The sequence below is a fragment of the Pan paniscus genome, chromosome 9, assembly GCF_029289425.2.
Source record: "Pan paniscus chromosome 9, NHGRI_mPanPan1-v2.0_pri, whole genome shotgun sequence".
In the NCBI taxonomy this organism is placed as follows: Eukaryota; Metazoa; Chordata; class Mammalia; order Primates; family Hominidae; genus Pan; species Pan paniscus.
In genome coordinates, this window is record NC_073258.2 from 68,276,290 (window position 1) to 68,302,244 (window position 25,955).

General features: G+C 56.3%; 2 protein-coding genes across 7 annotated transcripts in view; both read left to right on the plus strand.

The window, feature by feature from the left end:
• Positions 1-4,599, plus strand: part of SYT12 (synaptotagmin 12) — a 28,950-nt gene extending 24,351 nt beyond the window's left edge. For all 6 annotated transcript variants that reach the window (XM_034933114.3, XM_003828708.4, XM_034933115.3 and 3 more), the window contains one exon: positions 2,320-4,599. In XM_034933114.3, the coding sequence (XP_034789005.2) occupies positions 2,320-2,493 (174 nt within the window). In that variant the 3' untranslated portion in view covers positions 2,494-4,599. The remainder of the gene's footprint in view (positions 1-2,319) is intronic.
• Positions 4,600-10,587: 5,988 nt separating this feature from the next.
• RHOD (ras homolog family member D) lies at positions 10,588-25,593 on the plus strand. The gene is made up of 5 exons (XM_034933119.3): positions 10,588-10,801; positions 19,485-19,572; positions 20,327-20,436; positions 24,001-24,135; positions 25,011-25,593. The coding sequence occupies exons 1-5, from the start codon at positions 10,670-10,672 to the stop codon at positions 25,176-25,178; spliced, it is 633 nt and encodes a 210-aa protein (XP_034789010.2). The 5' UTR covers positions 10,588-10,669; the 3' UTR covers positions 25,179-25,593.
• Positions 25,594-25,955: the final 362 nt, after the last annotated feature.

Here is a 25,955-nt window from a genome sequence, read left to right on the forward strand (position 1 = left end):
CAGAAGGTGACATGCTCCAGGGAGACCTCTCCCAGCAGGGACATCACAGACCATGGGTGGGGCTTGAAGATAGGGCTTGGGCCTATCTTCTGCATCCTACTGCAGAAGATAGGGCTTGGGCCCTGCTTGCATGCCTCGGAGGATGGGGCTCGCACCACCTTCCCTCACTATCTCTAGCCCTCCTCGGCACTCCTGACAATGAGAAAGTCCTTTGTGCCTTGAGCCAAAACCTGCCTCCATAGCCCCAGGGCTGTACAGAACCCGCCTAATCTCCCCCAACCCGGGGACCCCGCCAGCATGTAAAGGCCCAGAATCTGCCTCACTCTGAGTGTTCCTAACCCAGGCACACCCCAGCATCTCTGGCCCATCCTGGGTATCGTAGCCTTCACCTGCCACCCTCGTGGAGCAGGCTGCCCATGTGTCCTCTGCCTCTCCCTGGGTGTCATAGTGCCACTTCTCCACAGCCTCTAAAAGCAAGAGACTTCTTGGGACCATGGGGGAAGTGGGGGAGGAGAGAGATCGGGCTGGGTTTGAGTTTCAGCTCCCGCTCTCATCTCAAGCAGTCTCTCCCGTCCTCAGTTGTGAGTGCAACGTGGTGATATTAGTAATAGCAACGCAACCTCTAGCATGTTCTGACTGTGCGCAGGTGCCGTTCTACACAGTTCACTCTTTTTGTTCCTGAAACAGCCCTATGAGATAGAAACCAATTTTTTTTTTTTTGAGACAGTGTCTCACTCTGTTGCCCAAGCTGGAGTGCAATGGTGTGAACTCAGCTCACTGCAACCTCCGCCTCCTGGGTTCAAATGATTCTTCTGCCTCAGCTTCCTGAGTAGCTGGGATTACAGGCACCTGCCACCACACCTGGCTAATTTTTGTATTTTTAGTAGAGATGGGGTTTCACCACGCTGGCCAGGCTGGTCTTAAACTCCCAACCTTAGGTGATCCGCCCACTTCGGCCTTCCAAAGTGCTGGGATTACAGGTGTGAGCCACTGTGCCCACCCCCAATTTTTTTTTTTTTTTTTTTTTTTGAGACAGAGTCTTGCTCTGTCACCCAGGCTGGAGTGCAGTGGAGTGATCTTGGCTCACTGCAACCTCCACTTCCCAGGTTCAAGTGATTCTCCTGCCTCAGCCTCCCGAGTAGCTGGGATTACAGGCAAGCACCATCATGCCTGGCTAAGTTTTGTATTTTTGGTAGAGACAGGGTTTCACCATGTTGGCCAGGCTGGTCTCGAACTCCCAGCTTCAGGTGATCTGCCTGCCTCGGCCTCCCAAAGTGCTAGGATTACAGATGTGAGCCACCATGCCCAGCCAGAACAAATATTATCATCACCATTTCACAGATGGAGAAGCTGAGGTAGCAAGAGCCCAAGTCACTGCCCAAGGTCACACAGCAAGGAAGTGGAGGCCAGGCATGGTGGCTCATGCCTGTAATCCCAGCACTTTGGGAGGCTGAGGTGGGAGGATCACCTGAGGTCAGGAGTTCAAGACCAGCCTGGCCAACATGATGAAACCCCCATCTCTTTTTTTTTTTTTTTTTTTTTGAGACGGAGTCTCGCTCTTTCGCCCAGGCTGGACTGCAGTGGCGCTATCTTGGCTCACTGCAAGCTCCGCCTCCCAGGTTCACGCCATTCTCCTGCCTCAGCCTCCCAAGTAGCTGGGACTACAGGTGCCCGCCACCAGGCCGGGCTAATTTTTTTTTTGTATTTTTAGTAGAGACGGGGTTTCACCGTGTTAGCCAGGATGGTCTCGACCTCCTGACCTCGTGATCCGCCCGCCTCGGCCTCCCAAAGTGCTGGGATTACAGGCGTGAGCCACCGTGCCCGGCCAAAACCCCCATCTCTACTAAAAATACAAAAATTAGCCAGGCATGGTGGCAGGCGCCTGTAATCCCAGCTACTTGGGAGGCTGAAGCAGGAGAATTGCTTGAACCTGGGAGGCGGAGGTTGCAGTGAGCTGAGATCATGCCCCTGTACTCCAGCCTGGGTAACAGAGTGAGACTGTCTCAAAAAAAAAAAAAAAAGGATCAGGGGGAATTGGGGAGGCCAGCATTTGAAACCTGGCAGGCAGGTGCTGCCACTGTGGAGGGAGGCAGCAAGAGAAACCTGAGGGCCTAGGCAGGCCTAGTTCAAACTCTTGCCTGCCATTTATTTGCTGAGTGACCTGGGGCAAGTCTCCTCACCTCTTAGATCAGAGGTGAGGATTCAGGGAGCTGTGCCTGGCACCCCACTGGGGCCTGACATTTGTAACCTTGAACCCAGAGGCCAAGAAGTACCTCTGACTGCTCCTGGTCCTCAGCACCCATGTTGTCTCTTCCTCAGGACCTGTCTCTCCGCGTGACGGTGGCTGAGAGCAGCAGCGACGGCCGTGGGGACAACGTGGGCCATGTCATCATTGGGCCGTCAGCCAGTGGCATGGGAACCACACATTGGAACCAGATGTTGGCCACGCTGCGCAGGCCCGTGTCCATGTGGCACGCTGTCCGGCGAAACTAGCAACCAGGGCGGGCCAGTTGGGCAATGGAGCTGCTGGAGCCCGGTACCCACTCAGCTCTGTCTGATGCCCTCTCCATAGCCCAGCTGGAGCCGTGAACACTGGGGTCCCCTGGCAGAGTCCTCATGACCCATCCTGGTCTCTCTGTCCAGATTGCAGCAGAGGAGTGGGCGTGGCTCTGTGTCCAGGGCCCCAGGGTCTGCTCCTGCTGAGGACCAGCTGTGGCTGGGCCAGGACAGAGGACTCAACCCTGCTCCTCCTGGCAGGCCAGCTGCCGAGCCGGGCTATGTTCTGGAACCCAGTGAATCTTGGGGGCCAGGCACTGTGCTAGGCACCAGCAAGGGTAACACGAAGAAGACCCGGCCCTCAGGGCATCAGGAAGACTAGCTCCCCTGCCCCGGAGGATCTGCTCAGTGCTGATGGCAGCCCAGCTGTGTGGACTCAGGGGGCTCTGAGGGCTAGGGAAACAGGAAGGGTCTCTTTGACAAGGTAGGAGCTGTGCTTGGAGGGGCAGGAAAAGAACTGAGCATGTCGCAGGCAGCGGGCCCAGCCTGAGCAATGGCAGGATGTGAACTTCCCCATCGCAAATGCAGTCCTCAGCCCACTGCAGTGGATACAAGGAAGGGCCTTTCTCGGGGCCGGAGAAGAGACCAAGAGACCAGGCCCGGGCAGCAGCCTACCGGCCACGTGGAACACTGGCTCCGGAGTTATTCTCTGTCAAATCTACTCCCCGGACCTCAACCATGGCAAGAACCAGAGGTCCAAAGAGGCCCAGACCCAGGTCCTTGTGCTCAGTCCTGCGCAAACCAGGCCCGGACCCTGCAAGCATTTGTTGATGCCCTTGCAGGCCCACTGGGAGAAAGATGCCTCAGGCAGGTCTCAGCCTGGGGGTGGCAGGGGTGGGGCAGAGAGAATACTGACAGCAGAGGTCTTGGTGGGCTGCACGTGCCTGCGAAGATGTGGTGGACAAGGAGGCTCTCCGGCTGGGCCTTGGAGGGGTGGCAGCGGAAGGACAGCCCAGGTGGCTGAGGCCTGATGGGAAGCTGGGGAAGGCCAGGGTGGAAGGGCGGCTTGAGGGACGCCAGGAGAAGACTGAATGCCAGGCTAGGAAGGAGGCGGCTCTCGATCACGGGGTGGGTGCCCCCGACACCGGGTCTCCTAGCTTGAGTTCCCTAGAAGCGGAATCTGAGAGGGGGATTCTGGGGCAAGTAGCTTCTTGCGGGTGAGTGTTCTCAGAGAAACTTACCAGATCAAGAAAGGGAGCTCAGGCTGGATGGAGGAAGCCACGCAAGTGTGGCTTCAAGATCCATCGCCTTGGCCTGATCGCTGTGGGGGCAGGGGCCTGGAGTGCGAGGGGCACCCTGGGGGCTCCCACCCAGAAGCAGAGGGGCTGGGCTGTTGCACCTCTACTGGCATCAGTCTTTGGTGACCCCCCAGCCCCAGTAGGAGGACAGCAGGCAGAGCTTGTCATCCCCAGCCTGGTGTCCCGCAGTCCCAGGAAGCCGCTTCTTGCCTTCATGGCTGAGTGCTGGGAAGGGCTGAGCTCACCCAGACCAGCAGGTGGGGTATCATCTGCTCAGTGGGGCCACCCACAGGTGACAGCATGGACCCTCAGGCTGGCTGCCCCTGTTCCTTGGTCCATAACTGGTGAGCTATGGAGACCCAGGCCAACAAATTATCCCCAGTGATATGGGGGGAGGAGGGGCTAGAACAAGGGCCCAGGGGACTGGAGGCAGGATGGTGGCTTTCCCCACCTGACACAGCCATGGCCCAGCCCCAAGGCCAGGCTGTCTACCCTATGGCCACAGCAGGAGGTCAGCCCAGGGCCAGGAGACGCATGGCTGGACAAGGCTTTGCAGCCTGGGAGACCCCGACTTTCTCTAATCCAGTGGCTGTGCGGTGCAGGCCACTGACTCCCCCCCTGCCCTCTCCCCTCTCTCCCTCCCCCTAACTGCATGACATGTTAACTGTGTGCCCAGGACAGCCGTGGTGGGGACCGGGTATGCCAACTGGAATGATTCTAGAACCAAAATAAAGCTGGGGCAGGAAGAGGGGGCTTCCAGGGAGCCCTGCTCGGCCCTGAATCACCTTCGTCTCTTCTCTAGGAATCAGGGACTCAGGCCTCCTATGTGTTACTGTGCACCTTCCTTCCTGCTACCGGGTGCCCAGAGGGGAGTGAGGCCTCTCTCTGCTGGGGAGACCATCACAGGGACCAATGCATGCTGGGCATGGTGGCTCACACCTGTAATTTAAGCACTTTAGGAAGCTGAGGTGGGCAGATCACTTGAGGTCAGGAGTTCAAGACCAGCCTGGCCAACACGGCGAAACCGCATCTCTACTAAAAATACAAAAATTAGCCAGGTGTGGTGGCATGTGCCTGTAATCTCAGCTACTCGGGAGGCTGAGGCAGGAGAATCGCTTGAACCTGGGAGGCGGGGGCTCCAGTGAGCTGAAATCGCGCCACTGCACTCAAGCCTGGGCGACAGAGCAAGACTCAAAAAAAGGTCTCAAAAAAAAAAAAGGAAGGACCAATGCATCAGACTCCTTGGGAAGCTCAGAGGAGGGGCCACTGAGCCAGCTCTGGCAGGAGAGAGTAGGATGATGGGGAGTATCAAGGAAGGCTTCCTGGTGGTGACACCCAGCTGAGGCTTCAGGGCCAGAAGGAGGAGATCAGGTAGACACGGCAGGAGAAGCATTCCTAGCAGGGAACCCCATATACAAAAGGGCACAAGGGGGCGAAAACTTGGCCAGTGTATCCATTTGGCCAGAATAAAGTGGGGGATGGTGGAGGGAGTGAGCAGGGTGGGAAGAAGGGAGCCAAGGGGGAGTTCTGAAGGGTAGAAGGGTCTTCCACATTCAGCGAGTGCTGGTGTTCAGCCTGCAACACTTCAAAGTAAGTGCTGCTGCTATCCCCTTTTTTGCAGATGTGGAAAAGAGCTCAGAGAGGTTAGGTAACTAGCCCAAGGCCACACAGCCAGAAAGTCACAGAGCTGGGACTCAAGCTCGGCCTGTCTTTGCTACAGAGCCAGTGCTCTGGATCACTCAGCAACAACGCCCCCTTCCCCAGCTCCTTGAATGTAAGGCTGAGGGCATAAGAGAAACCCCCGCTGGGTCCCAGGCTGCTGCCTTCCCCTCCCCACCCCTGGAAGATCACAAGCGTGGGACATCCAGCATGGATAAGGATGAGCTGATGGAGAATTCCCAGCAGCTCCTGGGAGGCCTGTCCACCACAGGGACTGACTCCGAAGAGCTTCTGAGGCAACCAATGAGACGGGCTGTGGCAGGAGCCGGTAAGAGGGGCAGAGACCAGGGAGGGCTTCCTGGAGGAGGTAGAAGCATGAGAGCTGGCTTTGCAGCAGGGGGACTGTACACATGGAGGAGGGAGAGGGGTCTCAAACTGCCTGAGCAAAGGTGTCACAGTGTCTGGGGAGACACAGCTGGGCTGAGGCTTGAGAGGCCAGGTGGGGTTGGGCTGTGGAGGCTGTGTGTCCAAGCTCAGGGAGAAGCTCCTTGTCCTGCTGGCAGTGGGGAGCCATGGTGGGGTCTTGAGCGGGAGCAGGTCCAAGGGAGGGAGGGGTCACTCTAAGAAGCTTTGGAGGTGACACAGAGGGACATCAGTGAATGTTACCCTCGCCAGTGAGTGGCAGGAGGGGCAGGCAGGAGGCCTCTGAGCTGCCTTTAGGTTTGGGTTCATTCAGCAGGACTCAAACTGAGGTGCCATCCTGGAGAGAAGCTGGGACAACCCAGGCTCTGAGAAGCTGTCTTGCCTCCTTCTTCTCTCTTGTAATCTTCCCAACCTATTTCCCTCCTTTCTCAGGCCACCCCACATCCAGGGTCCCATCTCTCCCCACCCCTTCATCTCCCCTCCTCCAGCCCTGGGCCCAAGGACACACCTCCAGGGTCCCAGGCCCCCTCTGTCTGGGAGCCCCACCGAAGAGGACAGGTGTGGAGGTCTCTGACCTGCCCAGCAGCATTGCCTGGGCTAGGCCTGCATGTGGGAGAAGCAGAGCAAGCCACTGCATCACGGTCAGCAGCAGCTCTAAGCTCCAAACTTCCCTTCCTCTCTCCCATCTGTCTGTGCCTGCAGACCCCCAAAAGGGACAAATCAAAAGGCTTAATAAGCACCAGGATGGGGCCACCAGACTTCATCTCTCTCCACCCCTCCCACCCTATTATCAGCCCTTCCGTCCCAACCTGAAAGATCAATAATGGTTTGGCAGGGAGAGGAGGCCAGGGCAGGAGGGCACGTCCCCGTGGCCTGGGGCTCCAGTTAGATGGCAGCCAGGCTGGAGCTGTCTGGGCAGGCTAGACAAAAAGAAACTTGGGAGCAGAGGCCCTCTGGTTTCCACCTGGCGTAAAGCTGAGTCTGCTGCTCACTTGCTGTGTAAGTTCCTTCCCTTCTCAGGCCTCAGTTTCCCCATCTGAAGAATGGGGGTGTTGGATAAGATGGCCTCTAAAGAGCCCTGTACCTCTGACTTTTGGAGATTCTGTGTGTATGGACTCCGGAGCCCAAGGGCCTGGGTCCAAATCCCAGCTTCTCTGCTTACTAGCTGCGGGACCTTGGGCAAATTATCCAACCTCTTTGGGCCTCAGTTTCCTCACTTGTCAAAGGAGGATAAGAATTGAACATACTTCATAGGATGGCATGAAATGACATGTGCCAAGTGTCCGGCACAGGTAGGTGCTCAGTAAATGCGAGGTCAAGGCTTTGGGTGGAGGAGTTCAGGCTGAGGGCAAAGGCTCTTAGGATCCAGTATTTCAGATGAATGTGGGCCAGGGATGGGCGCGGTGGTTCACGCCTATAATCCCAGCACTATGGGAGGCCGAGGCGGGTGGATCACCTGAGGTCAGGAGCTTGAGACTAGCCTGGCCAACATGGTGAAACCCCGTCTCCACTAAAAATACAAAAATTAGCTGGGCGTGGTGGCAGGTGCCTCTAATCCCAGCTACTCAGGAGGCTAAGACAGGAGAATTGCCTGAACCCGGAAGGCGGAGGTTGCAGTGAGCCGAGATCACATCACTGCACTCCATCCTGGGCAAGACTCCCCATGGAAAAAAAAAAAAGAGAGAGAGCAGAGGACAGGGGATGCAGGCGGAACCAAGAGCTTCGGGAGCTACACACCAGGGCCCGTGCACCCTGCCAAGCCACTCCAAGGGGAAAGACTGTATCTCTCCCCTTCATTCAGCCATCCACAAACACCCCACACCCCCAAGCCAGGAACCCCAAGCAGGGAGGCAGCCCCAGGTGATGACTGTGCAGGGAGCTGAGCGACCACATGAGGGCAGTGGAGACTCGATCAGGACCGCATAGGATTTGGCCTTAGGATGGGGGTGGGATGTGAGAAAATGGGGAGAGGGGTGAGGCCAGGGGGCCTTGGAGTAGGCGGAGGCTGGAGAGTGGTTGCCTGTCCACAGACTCCCCATTCATGTCACATGTGGTATTCGTCATCCATGCAAGCATTTGTTCCTTTATTCATTTCTTCAGTTTGTTTATTCTTGTAAGCCAGCCCCTCTTCCGTCCATCCTTCCTTCTTTCCTTCCTCTCTTTCTCACTCTGTTTTTTTCTTTCTTGTCCCTTTGGTTTGTCTGGCCAGGAGATCAACTGGACATACCGTCCTGAGCCACAGCTGGGTGCCAGCCTGAGAGAGGCACTCCTCTAGGGGATACGGTGAGCCTTGGCCCCTGCCCTTGAAGGGTTCAGGGCAGTAGGCCACGGTGCTGGGCTCCCCACAGATCTGGGCCTGGGGTTGGTGGGGCCTCGAGGGGCCTAAGTCTCCCACAGGCTGCAAGTCCTGAGAAGCCTCAGTAAACACTAAAACAGTAAACAGTACCCTGGCCAGGCAGACTGTGTGACCTGGGCCACCACTCTAAAAATAAATTCCAGGAAAACAGTATGGTCCCAGGTCCAGCAATGTCTGAGATTCAGGGACATTCCCTGCCAACCAGAGCCGATTTCTGTGGCCTGGTGACTAAGCTCCCTCTCGCAGGAGCGTAAGCATGGTGGGGGAGCGGAGGCTGGGGCTTGACGTCAGGAGATTGAATCCTTGCTGTGTCCTGCTGGTCTAAGACACCCCTCTGCCTCTCTCTGAGGCTCAGTTCCCAAATCTGTAAAATGGGAGGAAGCAGGTCATCTGCTTGGTCTACCTCGTGGTCTGAGAGCTAAATGAAATTGCAATTGTGCAGATGAGGCATGATGGAGGGAGACCACTTGGCTTTGGGGTCACGCCTGGATCCAAATTCTAGTTCAGCCTCTTACTAGCTGTGGATGTTAGTCAACAACTTAGCCTCTCTGGACCTCAGGCTCCTCATCTGTGAAATGGAGCTAAGAGTCCCTACCTCCTAGGGAACAGTGCCTACACGTGGCTTGCAATCCACTAATGGGTGTTGTTATTATTAGGAAATGTTCAGTGAAACTGTATAGCATGACAAACATCAAGTGTGTCATTACAGAGATTATCCTTATAGCAACCAAGGCCAAACGCCTCTGCCTGACTCTCGGCTCCCTCCACCCCCAGTCTGGCCCCACCTGCCTTCCAGCCTTGCCACCCAAGGCCTGATGACAGCAGCAGTTGGGAGGAAGATGCTGACAGCTGATCCGAGGGGGTGGGGCCCCTCTCACCACTCCTTGGGGCGGGGAGCCCTGCTCTGGAGCTACCTGCCCAGCCCAGTGTCAAGTCACTGCCGAGCCCTGTGGCAGTTTGGGGGAGGAAGGGGCACCTGGAAAGGCAGAGCTGTGCTGGGGAGGATCCTTCCCTCCAAGTGGGGCTCCATCCAGCCTGCAGACCACAGCCCGGAGCGGGAGCTGGGCAGAGGAGTCAAGGAGCTGGGCTCTGCCTCTCCACCTAGTGACTCCTGCCCTGGCTGCCTCTTTAGACCACAGTGAGTTTAAAGGAGGTTGAAGGTGCTTTTTCACCTGCCTGACTTGGAACTCCATGAGGGGGGATGTCATGACCAGCATAAATTAGGGGGAACCTAATGACGTCTGCCCCTTGTTCTTTTAAGCTTCAATAGAAACACTCAGTCCAAGATCTGGGAAGACCCTTGTGCCCATTTTTAAAAGATTTCAACTCTGGCCATTAGGAGAAGTGGAGAGATCAGGTGACAATGAGTTCCCAGTTCAATGCTGGATTTACTGCTGGCATCCAACGTGCTCCACTGGGCAAGCACCAGCTCCTCATGCTGCACCACTGTGCAAGCGAGCCTCACCCTCTGCGGGGGCGGGGTGGGGGGGGGCAGCATTCCGCTCCGGCCTCCGCAGCTTCGCACGTGCCGCTGTCTCCGGTGGAACACCTTTTCCCTCCCCCATCTGACTGTGTCTCACTTTTTCCTCAAGACTCTGAAAGGTTTCCTGACTCCCTCAACGTGGGCGAGGAGCTCTTTTCCCCTACTCCCGTCCCGCTGCCTGTCCCTACTCCCGTCCCGCTGCCTGTCCCTACTCCCGTTGTAGTTCTGATCACACTGATGTCCTGCGTGTCTACCATTCTAAGCCGTGGGCTTCTCAAGGCAGGGCCTGGATTTTGTCTTAAACAGTTCAGGGTCCCCGGGCCCTTGGGCACCAGGGGGACATCTCATGGTGCAATAATAAGAAACACTCACACTTTACAGAGGGAAGGTTCTATCGCTTTCCCTAGATCGTGGCCAGCCACGGTGTCAGGTGGCTGCCCACCTGCAGCAGAGCTTCCTGGTGCTGCCGGAGGGGGCAGGCCAGGCCTGGTGGGGCCAGTGAAGGGGGTCATCCCCTTCCCACCTGGCATGAAACGCCTGTGTTGTGCTGCGTCCTGAGACCCCTGGGGAAATGCACCATTCATTCATTCATTCATTCATTCACTAAAGGTCACTGGCTCCTGCCTGGGATCTGGGACCCAGCCCCTGAGCACACCCCCGCCCCCACTGTCATGGTCCCGCTGTTTGTCTTCTCCCTTCCGACCTCCCGTGGCCCCAGCGCGGCCCGCTCACCGTAGGTGCTCGGGCAGCGTTTCTTCAGGGACCTAGACGGCCTGGAGAGGAAGGGCCCCAGCCCAGCCGCCCGGGCCTCTCACCTGGCTCTCGGGGCGCCCGGCTCGCACTTCCTCCCGCCGCCCCGCCCCTTCCACATTCCTGCCCCGCCGGGCCTGCCCCGCGCAGTCTGGGTCTCTGCGCCGCAGCCGCCCGCCCGCCCGCTCAGCGCCCGGCCCCGGGATGACGGCGGCCCAGGCCGCGGGTGAGGAGGCGCCACCAGGCGTGCGGTCCGTCAAGGTGGTCCTGGTGGGCGACGGCGGCTGCGGGAAGACGTCGCTGCTGATGGTCTTCGCCGATGGGGCCTTCCCCGAGGTGAGTGCCCCGCGCCTCCGCCTCGCCCGGTTCCGCTCGCGCGCCCGGGTGTACAGGTCCGTGCCGGAGCGGCCCAGGCTGTGCGCCTAACCCGGCCTCCGAGGGGTGTCCCAGCGGGGCCTGGGGTCCAGGGCAGAGTTCTTCCGCCCCAGCCTTTGGGAATGAAGGCCTCAGTGATGTTATCTGTAAAGCCGGAGGAATGGCATCTACCGGGGAGAGGTGTCACAAGGACTGAGTGAGGCGACCTGGGTGCACACAGGATCCTAAGACAGCACTTGGCCACACAATTCCGCTGAGGGCCTGAGAGCTTGGAAGCCAGACTGCCGAGGTTCAAATTATGGCTTTGCCTCTTATAGCTGTGTGCCCTTGGGCAAGTCCCCTAACCCTGCTGTGCCTGTGTCCCTCACTACATCACAGGTGAGTGACAGTGCCCACCGCACAGGGTCACTGTGACAGAGAGTTAATAGACCTCAAGCACTCAGCCCCGGCCGGTGCACAGGAAGGACTCACGGAGAGTTGGCACATGTCGCTCCTGGGAAACATTGTCTCCCCTCCAGCTCTTGCCGCTGGAATGCACATGCCATGGGCTCTGCCTTGGAGGGTGGGAGCACGCCAGCTGTAGCCTCAGCTGCTGGGCCCGCGTCTCTGCTCTCCTCTGAGCCCCGTGCCCTTTTGTAACCTGCTTAGCTTCTCTGAGCCTCAGTTTCCTCACAACAACCCCATGGGGTAGAGGGACTGTAGGGCAGTGGTGAGGTGGAGCCCAGGGGAGGCTGACAGGCAGCTCCCGTGCGGTAGCTGGCATGTCCTTGGCGCTGTAGGCATGCCCACCGTTAATCCTTCCTGACATGCTCACTGACTGCCCAGGCAGACTCCACGGGCACCAGGCGGCCCCTGCTCTGCCGCCTCTCAGCCCTGTTGTCCTGGGAGTCCATGGAGTTGCTTCCAGCATCTCTTCTTTTTTTTTATTTTTATTTTTTTTGAGAAGAGTCTCACTCTGTCACCCAGGCTGGAGTGATATTGGCACAATCTCAGCTCACTGCAACCTCCGCCTCCCGGGTTCAAGCGATTCTCTTGCCTCAGCCTCCTAAGTAGCTGGGATTACAGGCGCCCACCACCACGCCTGGCTAATTTTTTTAATTATTTTATTTTATTTTATTTTTGAGACGGAGTCTCGCTCTGTCGCCAGGCTAGAGTGCAGTGGCACAATCTCGGCTCACTGTAACCTCTGCCTCCCAGGTTCAAGCGATTCTCCCGCCTCAGCCTCCCGAGTAGCTGGGACTACAGGCGCGTGCCACCGTTCCCAGCTAATTTTTGTATATTTTTAGTAGAGACAGGGTTTTGCCATGTTGACCAGAATGGTCTCGATCACTTGACCTGGTGATCCGCCCGCCTCGGCCTCCCAAAATGCTGGGATTACAGGTGTGAGCCACCACACCCAGCCAATTTTTTTATTTTTAGTAGAGATGGAGTTTTGCCATGTTGGTCAGGCTGGTCTCGAACTCCTGGCCTCAAGCGATCTGCCCGCCTCGGCCTCCCAAAGTGCTAGGATTACTGGCCTGAGCCACCGCAACTGGCATTCTTCCTCCTTTTCTTCCCAGCATCCTCTAAGCCCCTGGGGTTGTATAGGTGCTGGAGCATCTGAGCACAAGCAGGACGGTCGGGCCTACCCTGGTTCTTATCACACTGTAGTTCTTATCAGGATGATGTCTGTCTGCCTGTCTCCCACCCTTGGCCCATGTGCTTTCTGCTGCAGTGGCATTGAGCCACTTTTGTTTAGTAGCTTGTGGAGCTGGTGTCACCTCCTTTGACCAGTCATACATTTTTTTAAGTTGGGGGAAACATGTTTCTGGGCCCCTAGATGCTTCCCATGGGAACCCAACAATGAGGGCACCCGGGGAAGAGCACCACACAGGGACAGGTGGCCCAGGCCCAGGGGAAGGCACCTGATGGGCGGGGGCTGGAGGGCTGATGCCTCACCACCAGCTCTGAGATGTCCTTGATGGCGAGACCATCCCAACTTCAGAGGAGTTATGACGTGGAAATGGGCCTCTTCCAGCTGATAAGATGTGAATGCTTTGAGGGACATGCTGGGGCTGGCCAGAAATGGGGGGAGGACATGCTGGGGCTGGCCAGAAATGGGGGGAGGGCATGCTTATCACCAGGAAAATGGGCTGGATTTGTCCAGGCTCCTCCCGTCTGGGGGCTCTGAGTTCCCTGGAGCAGGAGAGTCCTCTTCATTTAAAGAACCCACAATGGGCTGGGCGTAATGGCCCACACCTGTAATCCCAGCTCTCTGGGAGGCCAAGGCGGGTGGATCACCTGAGGTCAGGAATTCAAGACCAGCCTGGCCAACATGGTGAAACCCCATGTCTACCGAAAATACAAAAAAAATTACCCAGGCATAGTGGCAGGCGCCTGTAATCCCAGCTACTCGGGAAGCTGAGGCAGGAGAATCGCTTGAACCCAGGAGGCAGAGGTTGCAGTGAACCGAGATCGCGCCATTGCACTCCAGCTCGGGGACAACAGAGCGAGACTCTGTCTCAAAATATATATATATATATATGTAATTAAATAAATTAATTAAAAGAACCCACAACGTGTAAGAGTTGGAAAGGCTTCATTTTGCAGATGGGAAAACTGAGTCCAGAACCCAGAGGCTTACCTGGGGGCACATGGCCCGGCAGTGGCAGCACTGATCTAGAGCCCACGTCTTCCCCCTCCCGACCAGGGCCTTCTCCACAGCCCCCAGTGCTCTGCCTGCTGGACCCAGCCTCCTCCTGCCCCTGTCCCTAGCACCAGACTCTTCCTCTAGGCAGCCCTCGAAGCCCAAGGGGCCAGCAGCCAGGAGGCTGGAGTCCCATCTCCCAGACTTCCTGCACACAGCAAAGGGCTGAGAGCAGCCTGAGGATTTGGAGGGACCTCAGTGACCCTCATCTGGCTGTGACCCAACCCTGGATTCAGGGCAGCAGGGGAGGGCAAGGTGGAGAGAGCTCCTAGGACAGGGGGAAGCCCCAGGCTGGGGTGCCAGCCTCTGCCCAGTCCTGGCTGGCATTTGTGGCTGCAACCATTCCCACAGGTTCAAAGCCTAGCAGCCCCCACACCAGCATGGGGATAGGAGGTGGCAGGGAGCACCCGGCCCTGCTGGCTAGAGCCCCCTGGGTCCTTCCTGGTTCGCACTTGGACTCCCATGGGTGTCCTAACCAGGGATGCCCCGACACTCCCTCTTGAGCCAGGTCCCCCATCTTGGTAATGATCCATTTTCTGTCTGTGAGCCCCTGGAGGGCAGACCTGAGCCTGAGTCATCTCCGTCCTGGTCCAGCACAGGCCCAGTCCTTCTTTTCTGGCTGAGGACGGCTTAACAGATAAGATTAGGTGCCATTGATCCCATGGACAGAGGGTGACCCTGCCTGGGGGTCAAAGAACAACACAACAAAAGGTACAGACAGAGTCTCTAGGATGACGTCCCGAGTGGGGGAAAGGGCTGTGACAGTTACAAGCCAGAGGGGAAACCCAGCCCCTTTCCGTCTCCGGGAACTGGAGTTGGTAACCTCAGGAAAGGCAGGTGGCTGAGGACAAGGCCTGGTCTCTGCAGCCACAAAGACCTGGCTCTGTCACTAGCCAGCTGTTCAGTGTGTCACCTTGAACAAGTCATTTCCTCTCTCTGGGCATCATCAGAAAGTGAAGGTTGTACTGACGTTCCGAGCTTGCAAGGATCGGAGATGGTGCCAGTACACAGCCACACACAGAAGATCCTTAGAGAATGGTGGGTGATGGTGTCATTACCATGGGCATTTGCAAAGCACTGAAACATGTCTCCCAAGAGATTTCCAGCAGGCTGCGCTGCAGCTCAGATCAAGAAGGTGACTGAGTGGGTGGTCAAGCTGGGAGCTCAGATGCAAGGGCACCAGTGCCCTTCACAATGACAGGCCCCTACTCTAGGACAAAGGTCAGAAGCTGCGGAGGGGCTGGGTGTATTAGTCCATTTTCACATTGCTATAAAGAACTTTCCGAGACTGGGTAATTTATAAAGAAAAGAGGTTTAATTGACTCACAGTTCTGCATGGCTGGGGAGGCCTCAGGAAACTTACAATCATTGTGGAAGGTGAAGTGGAAGCAAGGCACTTCTTATGTGGCAGCAGGAGAGAGAAAGAGAGAAGGGGGAAGCACCACACTTTTAAACCATCAGATCTCGTAAGAACTTCCTCACTATTGGCCAGGCGTGGTGGCTCACACCTGTAATCCCAGCACTTCGGGAGGCCGAGGCGGGTGGATCACCTGAGGTCGGAAGTTCGAGACCAGCCTGACCAACATGGAGAAACCCCATCTCTACTAAAAATACAAAATTAGCTGGGTGTGGTGGCACATGCCTGTAATCCCAGTTACTCAGGAGGCTGAGGCAGGAGAATCGCTTGAACCTGGGAGGCAGATGTTGTGGGGAGCTGAGATCGTGCCATTGCACTCCAACCTGGGCAACAAGAGCGAAACTCTGTCTCAAAAAAAAAAAAAAAAATCAAACCCGGGAGGCGGACCTTGCAGTGAGCCGAGATCAGGCCACTGCACTCCAGCCTGGGCGACAGAGCGAGACCCTGTCTAAAAAAAAAAAAAAAAAAAATATATATATATATATATATATATATATATATATATGCCAGGCGTGGTGACACACCTGTAATCCCAGCTACTCAGGAGGCTGAGGCAGGAGAATCACTTGAACCCAGGAGGCAGAGGCTGCAGTGAGCAAGATTGCACTACTGCGCTCCAGCCTGACTCCGTCGAAAAAAAACAATCTCCCTCACTATCACAAGAACAGCATGGGGGAAACCGCCTTCATGATTCAATCACCTCCCACCAGGTCCTTCCCTTGACACGTGGGGATTACAATTCGAGATGAGATTTGCTTGGGGACACAGCCAATCCATATCACTGGAGAAAGTGTCACCACCTGGAAGGATGGACGGGGGCTCGTGTGGACACTGCCCCTGGCCACCAGCTTCCCTGGTGGTGAGCATTTATGCTGGGGCCTCACCTGCCAGTCCATCCTCCCTCCCACATCATGGCATGACACTCTCCCCCTTTAACCAGTGAGGAGACTGTCCTAAGGACACATAGCAGGTGAGTGCTGGAGCCCGGTCTTAAGCCAGGCATATCTAAACCTAAAGCTAGTGCTCCTAGCTACCAGATCACACTGCCCTGGCAAAGGCAAAGGGCCTGAGGGAGGGCACCCTGAGCAGGCAAGGGGGGATGGAGAGGTAGGTGAGGCCCTTGTCTGTTCCTGTTGGTTCCTTTTGGTAGAGGGAGTGACAGCATGTCTAGAGTCTGGGGTGGGGCCAGCCCTTACCTCAAGGCTATCCAGACTTCTCCATCTTCCTCAGCTGCCCACTCTGGGACCTGCCTTTCTCCCCACCCCACTCCCTGCAGCTTCCCTGGAGGACGGTGCTGACCCACTGCTCAGGTGCTGCCCCTCCCAGCTGGCCAGGGCCTGACTCAGAGGGCCAGCGGGCAGGCAGGCGTGAAATTCTCCTGAGTCACGGGCAGGTGTGGGCCGCACCCGGCATGGGAAGGGAAGAGGATAGGGGCCCCCCAGACTGTGGCCCCATCAACCAGCCCTGAGCAGGCAGTCGAGGCTTAGGGACCCAAGAGCAGGCGGCCCAGCATCCCCTCAGAGCAGAGGGCACAGGTTGTGGCAGAGTTTTGCAAACCCATCTTACAAAAGCTCCCTCTTCATTCCTGCGTTTTCATCTGTGTACAAAACCTGGCCTGCTGCCCGTTCATCTCACCTTCATGGAAAGGCAGCAGTGAGCTTAGGCTGGGCAGGGCTGGAGTAAGGGGCCTCTGTCCTGGGTGACCTCCTCCCAAGCCCAGGCAGGACAAAGAAGAAAGGCCCAAACATGGGGCACTGGGCTGGGCGTGGTGGCTCACCTGTAATCCCAGCACTTTGGGAGGCCAAGGCAGGTGGATCGTGTGAGTCCAAGAGTTCAAGACCAGCCTGGGCAACATAGCAAGACCCCATCTTTGCAAAAAATACAAAAAATTACTTTGGGAGGCCAAGGTGGGTGGATTGCTTGAGTTCAGGAGTTCGAGACCAGCCTGGGCAACATGGCAAAACCCTGTCTCTATGAAAAAAGAAGAAAAATTAGCCAGGCATGGTGGCCCACACCTGTAATCCCAGCTACTCGGGAGGCTGAGGTAGGAGAATCACTTGAGCCTGGGAGACAGAGGTTGCAGTGAGTCAAGATCGCACCACTGCACTCAGGCCTGGGTGACAGAGTGAGACCCTATCTTTTTTTTTTTTAAAAAAAAAGGCCAGGCGTGGTGGCTCATGCCTGTAATCCCAGCACTTTGAGAGGCCGAGGCGGGTGGATCACTTGAGGTCGGGAGTTCAAGACCAACCTGGCTAATATGGTGAAACCCCATCTCTACTAAAAGTACAAAAAATTAGCCAGGTGTGCTGGCATGTGCTTGTAATCCCAGCTACTCACAAGGCTGAGGCAGAAGAATCACTTGAACCCAGGAGGCAGAAGTTGCATTGACTCAAGAGATCACACCATTGCACTCCAGCCTGGGTGACAGAGCAGGACTCTCTCTCTCAAAAATAAAAATAAAAAATAAAAAGCCCGGGTACACTGGCTCATGCCTGTAATCCCAGCACTTTGGGAGGCCAAGGTGGGCGGATCACGAGGTCAGGAGTTCGAGACCAGCCTGACCAACATGGTGAAACCCCGTCTCTACTAAAAATATAAAAATTAGCCGGGTATGGTGGCACATGTCTGTAATGCCAGCTACTCGGGAGGCTGAGGCAGGAGAATCCCTTGAACCCAGAAGGCGGAGGTTGCAGTGAGCCTAGATCACGCCACTGCACTGCAGCCTGGGTGACAGAGTGAGACTCCGTCTCAAAAAAAAAAAAAAAAGGCCGGGCGCGGTGGCTCACGCCTGTAATCCCAGCACTTTGGGAGGCCGAGGCGGGCGGATCACGAGGTCAGGAGATCGAGACCATCCTGGCTAACACGGTGAAACCCCGTCTCTACTAAAAATACAAAAAATTAGCTGGGCGTGGTGGCGGGTGCCTGTAGTCCCAGCTACTCAGGAGGCTGAGGCAGGAGAATGGCGTGAACCCGGGAGGCGGAGGTTGCAGTGAGCCAGATCATGCCATTGCACTGCAGCCTGGGTGACAGAGTGAGACTCCCTCTCAAAAAAAAAAAAAAAAAAGGAAAAAGAGAAAGAAAAAAAACGGTGGAGGGGCGCATTGGGGCATTCTGGTAAGGGATCAGGAAAGGCATCCCAGAAAGGTGAAGGTAGCATTTAATAGTGGTCTTGTTTGGATTGTGAGAGGTTGAGAGGCAAAGGAGGAACCCCACAAAGCTGCGAGTTCCCCAGAGCAGGTATTGAGTCTTTGGTGCCTGCTTCCCAGTGTCCAGAACTGGGCCTAGAGAAGGTGCTAATGCTGCTGAATGAGTAGGTGAATGAACAAATGAACAAAGCAAGGAATGAATAAACATGTAGGTTAATGTTGTTCTAGGAAGGGGGGACAACATGAATGAAGGCTCAGAAATGGGAGTCCCAGCGGTGTGTGCCGGTGGTCCCAGCTCTTGGGAGGCAGAGGCAGGAGGATTGCTTGAGCCCAGGAGTTTGGGGTTGCAGTGAGCTGTGGTGCCTGTGAATAGCTGCTGCACTCCAGCCTGGGAAACACAGGGAGACCCTGTCTGTGAAAAAAAAGAAAAACAGGAGTCCCCTGCCCCCATCCAGAGGGCAATGATAAAAATAACAGTAGCTGGCATGTAGATGTGCTTATTTTATGCCAGGCCCTGAGCTAAGGGCTCCGCATGGAATATCTCACTGAATCCTTATAGCGGCACTGCAGTAGGGACTTTTTTTTTTTTTTTTGAGACGGAGTCTCACTGTGTCACCCAGACTGGAATGCAATGGCGCGATCTCAGCTCACTGCAACGTCCACCTCCCGGGTTCAAGCTATTCCCCTGCCTCAGCCTCCCAAGTAGCTAGGATTACAGGCATGTGCCACCACACCTGGCTAATTTTTGTATTTTTAGTAGAGACAGGGTTTCACCGTGTTGGTCAGCCTGGTCTCAAACTCCTGACCTCATGATCCGCCCACTTCGGCCTCCCAAAGTGCTGGGATTACAGGCGTGAGCCACCACACCCGGCCTTTTCATTGTTGTTGTTGTTGTTTTGAGACAGAGTCTTGCTCTGTCACCTAGGATGGAGTACAGTGGTGCGATCTCGTCTCACTGCAACCTCAGTCCCAAGCAATTCTCGTGCCTCAGCCTCTTAAGTAGTGGGATTACAGGCAGGCCCACCATTCCCAGCTAATTTTTGTATTTTTAGTAGAGACGGTTTCACCATGTTGGCCAGGCTGGTCTCGAACTCCTGGCCTCAAGGCCCACCTCAACCTCCCAAAGTGCTGGGATTACAGGGTGAGCTATGGTGCCTGGCTGGTAGGGACTTTTAATATTCCCATTTCACAACTGAGAACAAAGCTGGGGAGGTTCAGGACTTTGCAAAAGCAGACAGGCTCTAGGCCGCCACCCCAGGCAGGCCAAGGAGGAGGCTTCTCACAAACAACTACACTCCACTGACCCCCAAGGAGGGAGCAGCGCTGTGGACAGACCAAGTCCCCAGTGCCTCTCCGAAGCCTCCTCACACCCTCCCCCGCCCTGCTTCTCCTCAGAGCTACACCCCCACGGTGTTTGAGCGGTACATGGTCAACCTGCAAGTGAAAGGCAAACCTGTGCACCTCCACATCTGGGACACAGCAGGTGGGTGTGCAGGGGTGGGGCAGGGTGGGAGGGGCTTCCGTGGGCCCCTGATGCCTGGGACAGATTCCGCTGTGCTTCCTTCTGAACCAGGGAGGCCAGCCAGTCTCCAAGGGACAGGTGTGGGCCAGGAGTGGGCCCAGGAGTCTGAGCCCTCCTTGCCTCTGCAGCAGTGTCTCCTGCACCCCCAGCACCCCAGGGCCGCCCGCTACGTCCTGGAGGCAAGCGGGAGTCCAGCAGCTTGCTTTCAGGACTGTTCCTGGCCTTCTGAGCACTCCACTCTGCTTTTAGTTTCTGTAGGATCTGTCTGTCCGTGGCCTCTGCCCTCCAGCCTCCTGACCTTGCCTATACCAGGGTGAGCTCTAAGCTAAACTCAGGGCCTCCCAGCAGCCCTCTTAGTTGGATGGGCTAAGATGTCTTTGCCAGGTTCCCACCTACCCCTTATTTCTCACTCCTAAGCTCAGGGCAAAGCTGGCTTCTGAGCAATTGGCCCCAGTTCCTCCAGGCGGTGCCAGGACTGGCCTCTGCCTTGCCCGTCATCCCTTCCAGACATCCCACAGGCAGAGGTGAGCACTGCCCCAAGGGGGCACTCACATGGAGTAGCCACCTCAGAGCCAAATTTGTGCCAAACTCTGAGGCAAAAAACTAGGCCCTGTCCCCAGAAGCTCCCCATCTGATGAGGTGACCTCCTGACATTGGGGCAGTGCTGACAGGGGCCAGGAGCCCTGAAGGCAGTGACCACCTCCACTCTGCCCAGGGCAAGATGACTATGACCGCCTGCGGCCCCTGTTCTACCCTGATGCCAGCGTCCTGCTGCTTTGCTTCGATGTCACCAGCCCGAACAGCTTTGACAACATCTTTAACCGGGTAGGTACTGGGGGGCAGGGAGGCATAGCCCCCATAGCCAGGCCACTCCACTCTGCCACCCACCCTTGACCCAGCTGACTGTCAGAGCTTGGCAGGCCCGAAATGATATTGATTCCAGAGCTTTTGGCGTATATATGGGGAAACTGAGGCCCAGAGTGGGGCAGTGGCTTGCCCAGGGTTGCTGGCACAGGGATTTGGTGGCAGCGTCTGCCCTTCTGACTCCCAGTACAGTGCTCCTTGCCTACCCTATGCTGCAGACTCTGAACACTGTGGCTCTTTCCACGGCGTCTCTGCCTGAGGTTGCTGGGTGAGCCAGAGGCTGCTGCATCTCCCCAGCCTGTGCCCGCCCAAGGTGCATGAACCGTCAAGTCAGAGTCCAGCAGCTCTGCGTGGCTGCTGGTTCTCAGAGGCTGCTCATGGGCATCAGGGATGTGGCCCCTTGAATTCCTCTGCTCCAGCTGCCTTTAGCCATGGCACAGCCCCTCACCCACTGCTGCCAGGGCCTCCAAGTTTCCGCAGGGTACAGCCCATGACAGTATTTGCAACAGCAACAACAACAGTGACAATTTTAAGGACTGACCACGTGCCAGGCAGTGTTCTTGGTACTTGCATGTATTTACTCATTTACTCCCTCGGCCAACCTTATGGAGTATTATTATTCCCAGATCCAGTCACTCATCCAAAGATACACATCTATTAAAGTGGTAACACTGGGATTTGAACCCAGGCAGGCTGCTCCGCCCATTCATTCAGAACGAATGATTGAGCACATTCGTTCTGGTGCTGTTCTGGGCATTGGGTACCAGGAGAGATGGTGGTGCCTGGGGCCAGGGTGCTAGCAGTGGGGGTGACGAGAAGGGGGCTGATTCTGAATCGGTCTAGAAGGCGGAGTTTGCTGATGATCGGAGTTTCTTGTTGGATTGGATGTGGGTGGGAGGGAGGAGTTTTTTTGTTTGTTTGTTTGTTTTTTGAAACGGAGTCTTGCTCTGTCACTCAGGCTGGAGTGCAGTGGCGCCATCTCGGCTCACTGCAAGCTCTGCCTCCCAGGTTGATGCCATTCTCCTGCCTCAGCCTCCCGAGTAGCTGGGACTACAGGTGCCCGCCACCATGCCCGGCTAATTTTTTGTATTTTTAGTAGAGACGGGGTTTCACCATGTTAGCCAGGATGGTCTCGATCTCCTGACCTCGTGATCCGCCCGCCTCGGCCTCCCAAAGTGCTGGGATTACAGGCATGAGCCACCGCGCCTAGCCTGGGAGGAGTTTTTACCAGAGCAGCTGGAAGGTGGAGTTGCCCTTGGCCAAGGTGACAAGGAGCAAGCTGGGTTCGGGAGTGGGACATCCTAGTGGAGGTGTCCGGCAGGCAGTGCGATGCATGCGTCTGCAGTTCCTCCAAGCAGGCAGTCCAGCTGGGCAGCCTAAATGCAGCTGCATATTTAGAAGCTACGGGTGCAGTAAAGCCTGGGGGAGGCTGCCCAGGAAGGGAGAGCAGCTAGAGGAGAGGAAAGACCACAGGCTGAACCCCAGGGAGAGGAGGAGGGCAAGGCCCCATAAGACCTAGGAGAGCCAGGAGAGTGGGGTCCTGGGGTGAAGTGCAGGCTCAGTCAGGTAGGAGGGAGTGATGCCCAGGGTCGGGGTTATCGAGGGATCGGTAGGAGCAGGGCTAAGGATTCTCTGATGGTGGCCGGGTGCGGTAGCTCACGCCTTGTAATCCCAGCACTTTGGGAGGCTGAGGAGGGTGGATTATTTGAGGAGTTTGAGACCAGCCTGACCAACATGGTGAAACCCCGTTGCTACTAAAAATACAAAAATTAGCCGGGCGTGGTGGCACATGCCTATAACCCAGCTACTTGGGAGGCTGAGGCAGGAGAATTGCTTGAACCCGGGAGGCGGAGGTTGCAGTGAGCCAAGATTGCACCACTGCACTCCAGTCTGGGCGACAGAGCGAGACTGTCTCAAAAAAGAGAGGATTCACTGCTGGGTTCAGTGGGAGCCACCAAGGAAACCTTTCTCATGGGCAGTTTCGGTGGATGCGGGGGTGTGGGGAATCTGCCAGGGACCCCACAAAGGCCCCATTTGCTTCCAGGAATGAGGTAGTTTGATGCCAATTTTTCTTTGTTTGTTTGTTTGTTTGTTTTGAGACAGAGTCTCACTCTGTCTCCCAGGCTGGAGTGCAGTGGTACAATCTGGGCTCACTGCAACCTCCACCTCCTGGGTTCAAGCGATTCTCCTGCCTCAGCCTCCCGAGTAGCTAGGATTGCAGGCTTGAGCCACCAAGCCCGGCTGATGCCAATTTTTATCAGGCAAGTTTGATGCCCGAACCACCCGACTTAGTGCTCCTGGAGATAGGAAGCCCCCTCCCGGGATCTCCGGCTCCCCAGCTGTAGTCCAGGCTGAAAGAACTCGGCCCTGGTGGCCTCACATTCTGCAGAGCAGCCCTCCCTCCACCAGGCAAGCAGTTGAGGCAGACAGCTGCTGCAACCATTTTGTGAGCAGATTTATTTATTTATTATTTTTTTGAGACGGAGTCTCACTCTGTAGCCCAGGCTGGAGTGCAGTGGCTCCATCTCAGCTCACTGCAACCTCCGCCTCCCAGGTTCAAGTGATTCTCCTGCCTCAGCCTCCAGAGTAGCTGGGACTACAGGTGCACGCCACCACGCCCGGCTAATTTTTGTATTTTTAGTAGAGATGGGGCTTCCCCTTGTTGGCCAGGCTGGTCTCGAACTCCTGACCTCAGGTGATCTGCCTGCCCTCAGCCTCCCAAAGTGCTGGGATTACAGGCATGAGCCACCAAGCCCGGCATGGATTGATTGATTTATTTTTATCTTTTTAATTGATTGATTTATTTATTTTGAGATGGAGTTTCACTCTGTCGCCCAGGCTGGAATGCAGTGGCACGATCTCAGCTCCCTGCAACCTCCGCCTCCCAGGTTCATGCCATTCTCCTGCCTCAGCCTCCCGAGCAGCTGGGATTACAGGCACCCGCCATCATGCCCACCTAAATTTTGTATTTTTACTAGAGACAGGGTTTCACTGTTGGCCAGGCTGGTCTCAAACTCCTGACCTCAGGTGCTCCACCCGCCTCAGGCTCCCAAAGTGCTGGGATTACAGGCATGAGCCACCACACCTGGCCCAGATTTGTTTTTAAAGGATCCCTTACTTCCTTATATGTTTTGCTCAGTTTGGTGGGTGTCCATGAGGGCCCTTACCCTGCAGAGAGGAAAGATTCTAGAAGGGCAGGAGCAGGGCTCTGAGCCCCACCCCCAGGCTCAAATCCTGCCATTTCCAGCCAAGGCCAAGTTACATCGCCTTTCTGTGCCTCAGTTACCGCACCTGTACAGTGGGATTGGTTGTGAACTTGCTGCCGGGGCCTCAGGGAATTAATGGGTCCATACGTGTAAATTCTTAGATGAGAGTCTGGTACCAAATAGTTTCTCACTAGGTGCTGGCTTTGCTGATTATCCATATCAGAGCTCAGGCTGGGGAGCAAGAGAGTGGTCCACTGAGAGGGCCAGAACTCTCCAGGGCTCACACATGCCCCCCACACGCCCCCTCGCCCCCCTGCAGTGGTACCCAGAAGTGAATCATTTCTGCAAGAAGGTACCCATCATCGTCGTGGGCTGCAAGACTGACCTGCGCAAGGACAAATCACTGGTGAACAAGCTCCGAAGAAACGGATTGGAGCCTGTGACCTACCACAGGGTAGGAAACCCAGCCCGAGGTGGGAGTTGGGGAGGACTGGGTGAGGGGACCTCTGGATGCCTCTCAGTGGCACCAGGTGTCCAGAACGCTCAGGGTGTAGGTCAGAGCTGGGGTCGTCTTAGAGGCTGTCAGAGGTCAGAAACTTCCAGCACTTGGAAATGGTCCCTAGAATATTCTGGGAGCCTCCACCGGCAAAAGGGAGAACAAGGAAGTAGGCATATCAGAGTCAGTTCCACCACCAGCCTGAGACCCAGAGAGGGGGCCCAGGCAGGCACCCACATATTCAGACCGTGGGTCCCTCTCCGCTACACGCCTGGGTTCATGGGAAGTTCATTTCTTGGTGCCTTGAGAGGCAAAGAGGCCCAGAACGGAGGTTAAAAACAACGAAGGCTGGCAGGGCGCAGGGGCTCACGCCTGTAATCCCAGCACTTGGGAGGCCGAGGTGGGTGGATCACTTGAAGTCAGGAGTTCGAGACCAGCCAGGGCAAAATAGCGAGACCCTGTCTCTACCAAAAATACAAAAAATTAGCCAAGTGGTGTGGTGGCGGGTGCCTGTAGTCCTAGCTACTCTGGAGGCAGAGGCAGGAGAATCACTTGAACCCGGTTGGAGGAGCTGCAGTGAGCTGAGATCGCACCACTGCACTCCAGCCTGGACGACAGAGCAAGACTCCGTCTCAAAAAAATAATAATAATAAAAATAAAGAAAAGAAAAAGAAACATGATGAAGTACATGAGGGCGCTTGGGCAAGCAGGGATACGGGAGCCGTGGGTGCTCCGCCGACCCCACCTTCCACTCTTGTCCGGGAAAAGGAAGCGAGAACGTGAGGCCTGCCCAGTGCCCCCTTCACCGCAGCCCCATCCACCTCTCCCTCTAGGGCCAGGAGATGGCGAGGTCCGTGGGCGCGGTGGCCTACCTCGAGTGCTCGGCTCGGCTCCATGACAACGTCCACGCCGTCTTCCAGGAGGCCGCCGAGGTGGCCCTCAGCAGCCACGGTCGCAACTTCTGGCGGCGGATTACCCAGGGCTTTTGCGTGGTGACCTGAGCGGCTCGGGGCGTCCCAGCGACGCGGGTAGGGGCAGGGCGCTGACCTGCTGCTGAGCTGGCTGGGCTGGACCCGGTCCCTAGGCTGTGACCGCCGAACTGCACCGCAACAGACGGGCGCCACCAAAGCCAGGCCCTGAGGCCTGGGAGTCCTGGACTGAGAAAGGGGGTTCCTGGGCCCACCTGCTCTGTGTAGGGCTCGTCCTGCGGTGCCCGAGAATCACTCGCTAACCCCTATGCCCGGTCCCGGACCAACATCCTGGAGCCGCCTGTGCAGCCTGATGCCCCCTCGTGGCTGCTCCCAGGGCTGCACCTGCCAGGACCTAATGTTCTTAGGTCCCTCTGGCCAGAACCCACACCCGGCCCCTTCCCACCTGTCATACTGGTAACTGTAACAAGAAAAACGACATCACTTATCATTGTGTCTTGCCTCTTTTTTCTGTTTTCTTTTTTTTGAGACGGAGTCTCGTTCTATCGCCCAGGCTGGAGTGCAGTGGCGCATTTCAGCTCACTGCAACCTGTGCCTCCTGGGTTCAAGCGATTCTCCTGTCTCAGCCTCCTGAGTAGCTGGGATTACAGGCGCGCGCCACCACACCCGGATAATTTTTGTATTTTCTTTAGTAGAGACGGGGTTTCACCATGTTGGTCAGGCTGGTCTCGAACTGACCTCATGATCCACCCACCTCGGCCTCCCAAAGTGCTGGGATTACAGCCGTGAGCCACCACGCCCGGCCTATGCCTCTTGTTTCAAGGTGGCTTTACACACACGTTCCAAGGT

Coding starts and splice junctions, on each gene's coding strand:
- RHOD (XM_034933119.3), top strand. CDS start 10,670: ATGACGGCGGCCCAGGCCGCGGGTGAGGAGGCGCCACCAGGCGTGCGG. Junction 20,437..24,000: donor TTGACAACATCTTTAACCGG/GTAGGTACTGGG, acceptor GCCCCCCTGCAG/TGGTACCCAGAAGTGAATCA. Junction 24,136..25,010: donor AGCCTGTGACCTACCACAGG/GTAGGAAACCCA, acceptor CTCTCCCTCTAG/GGCCAGGAGATGGCGAGGTC.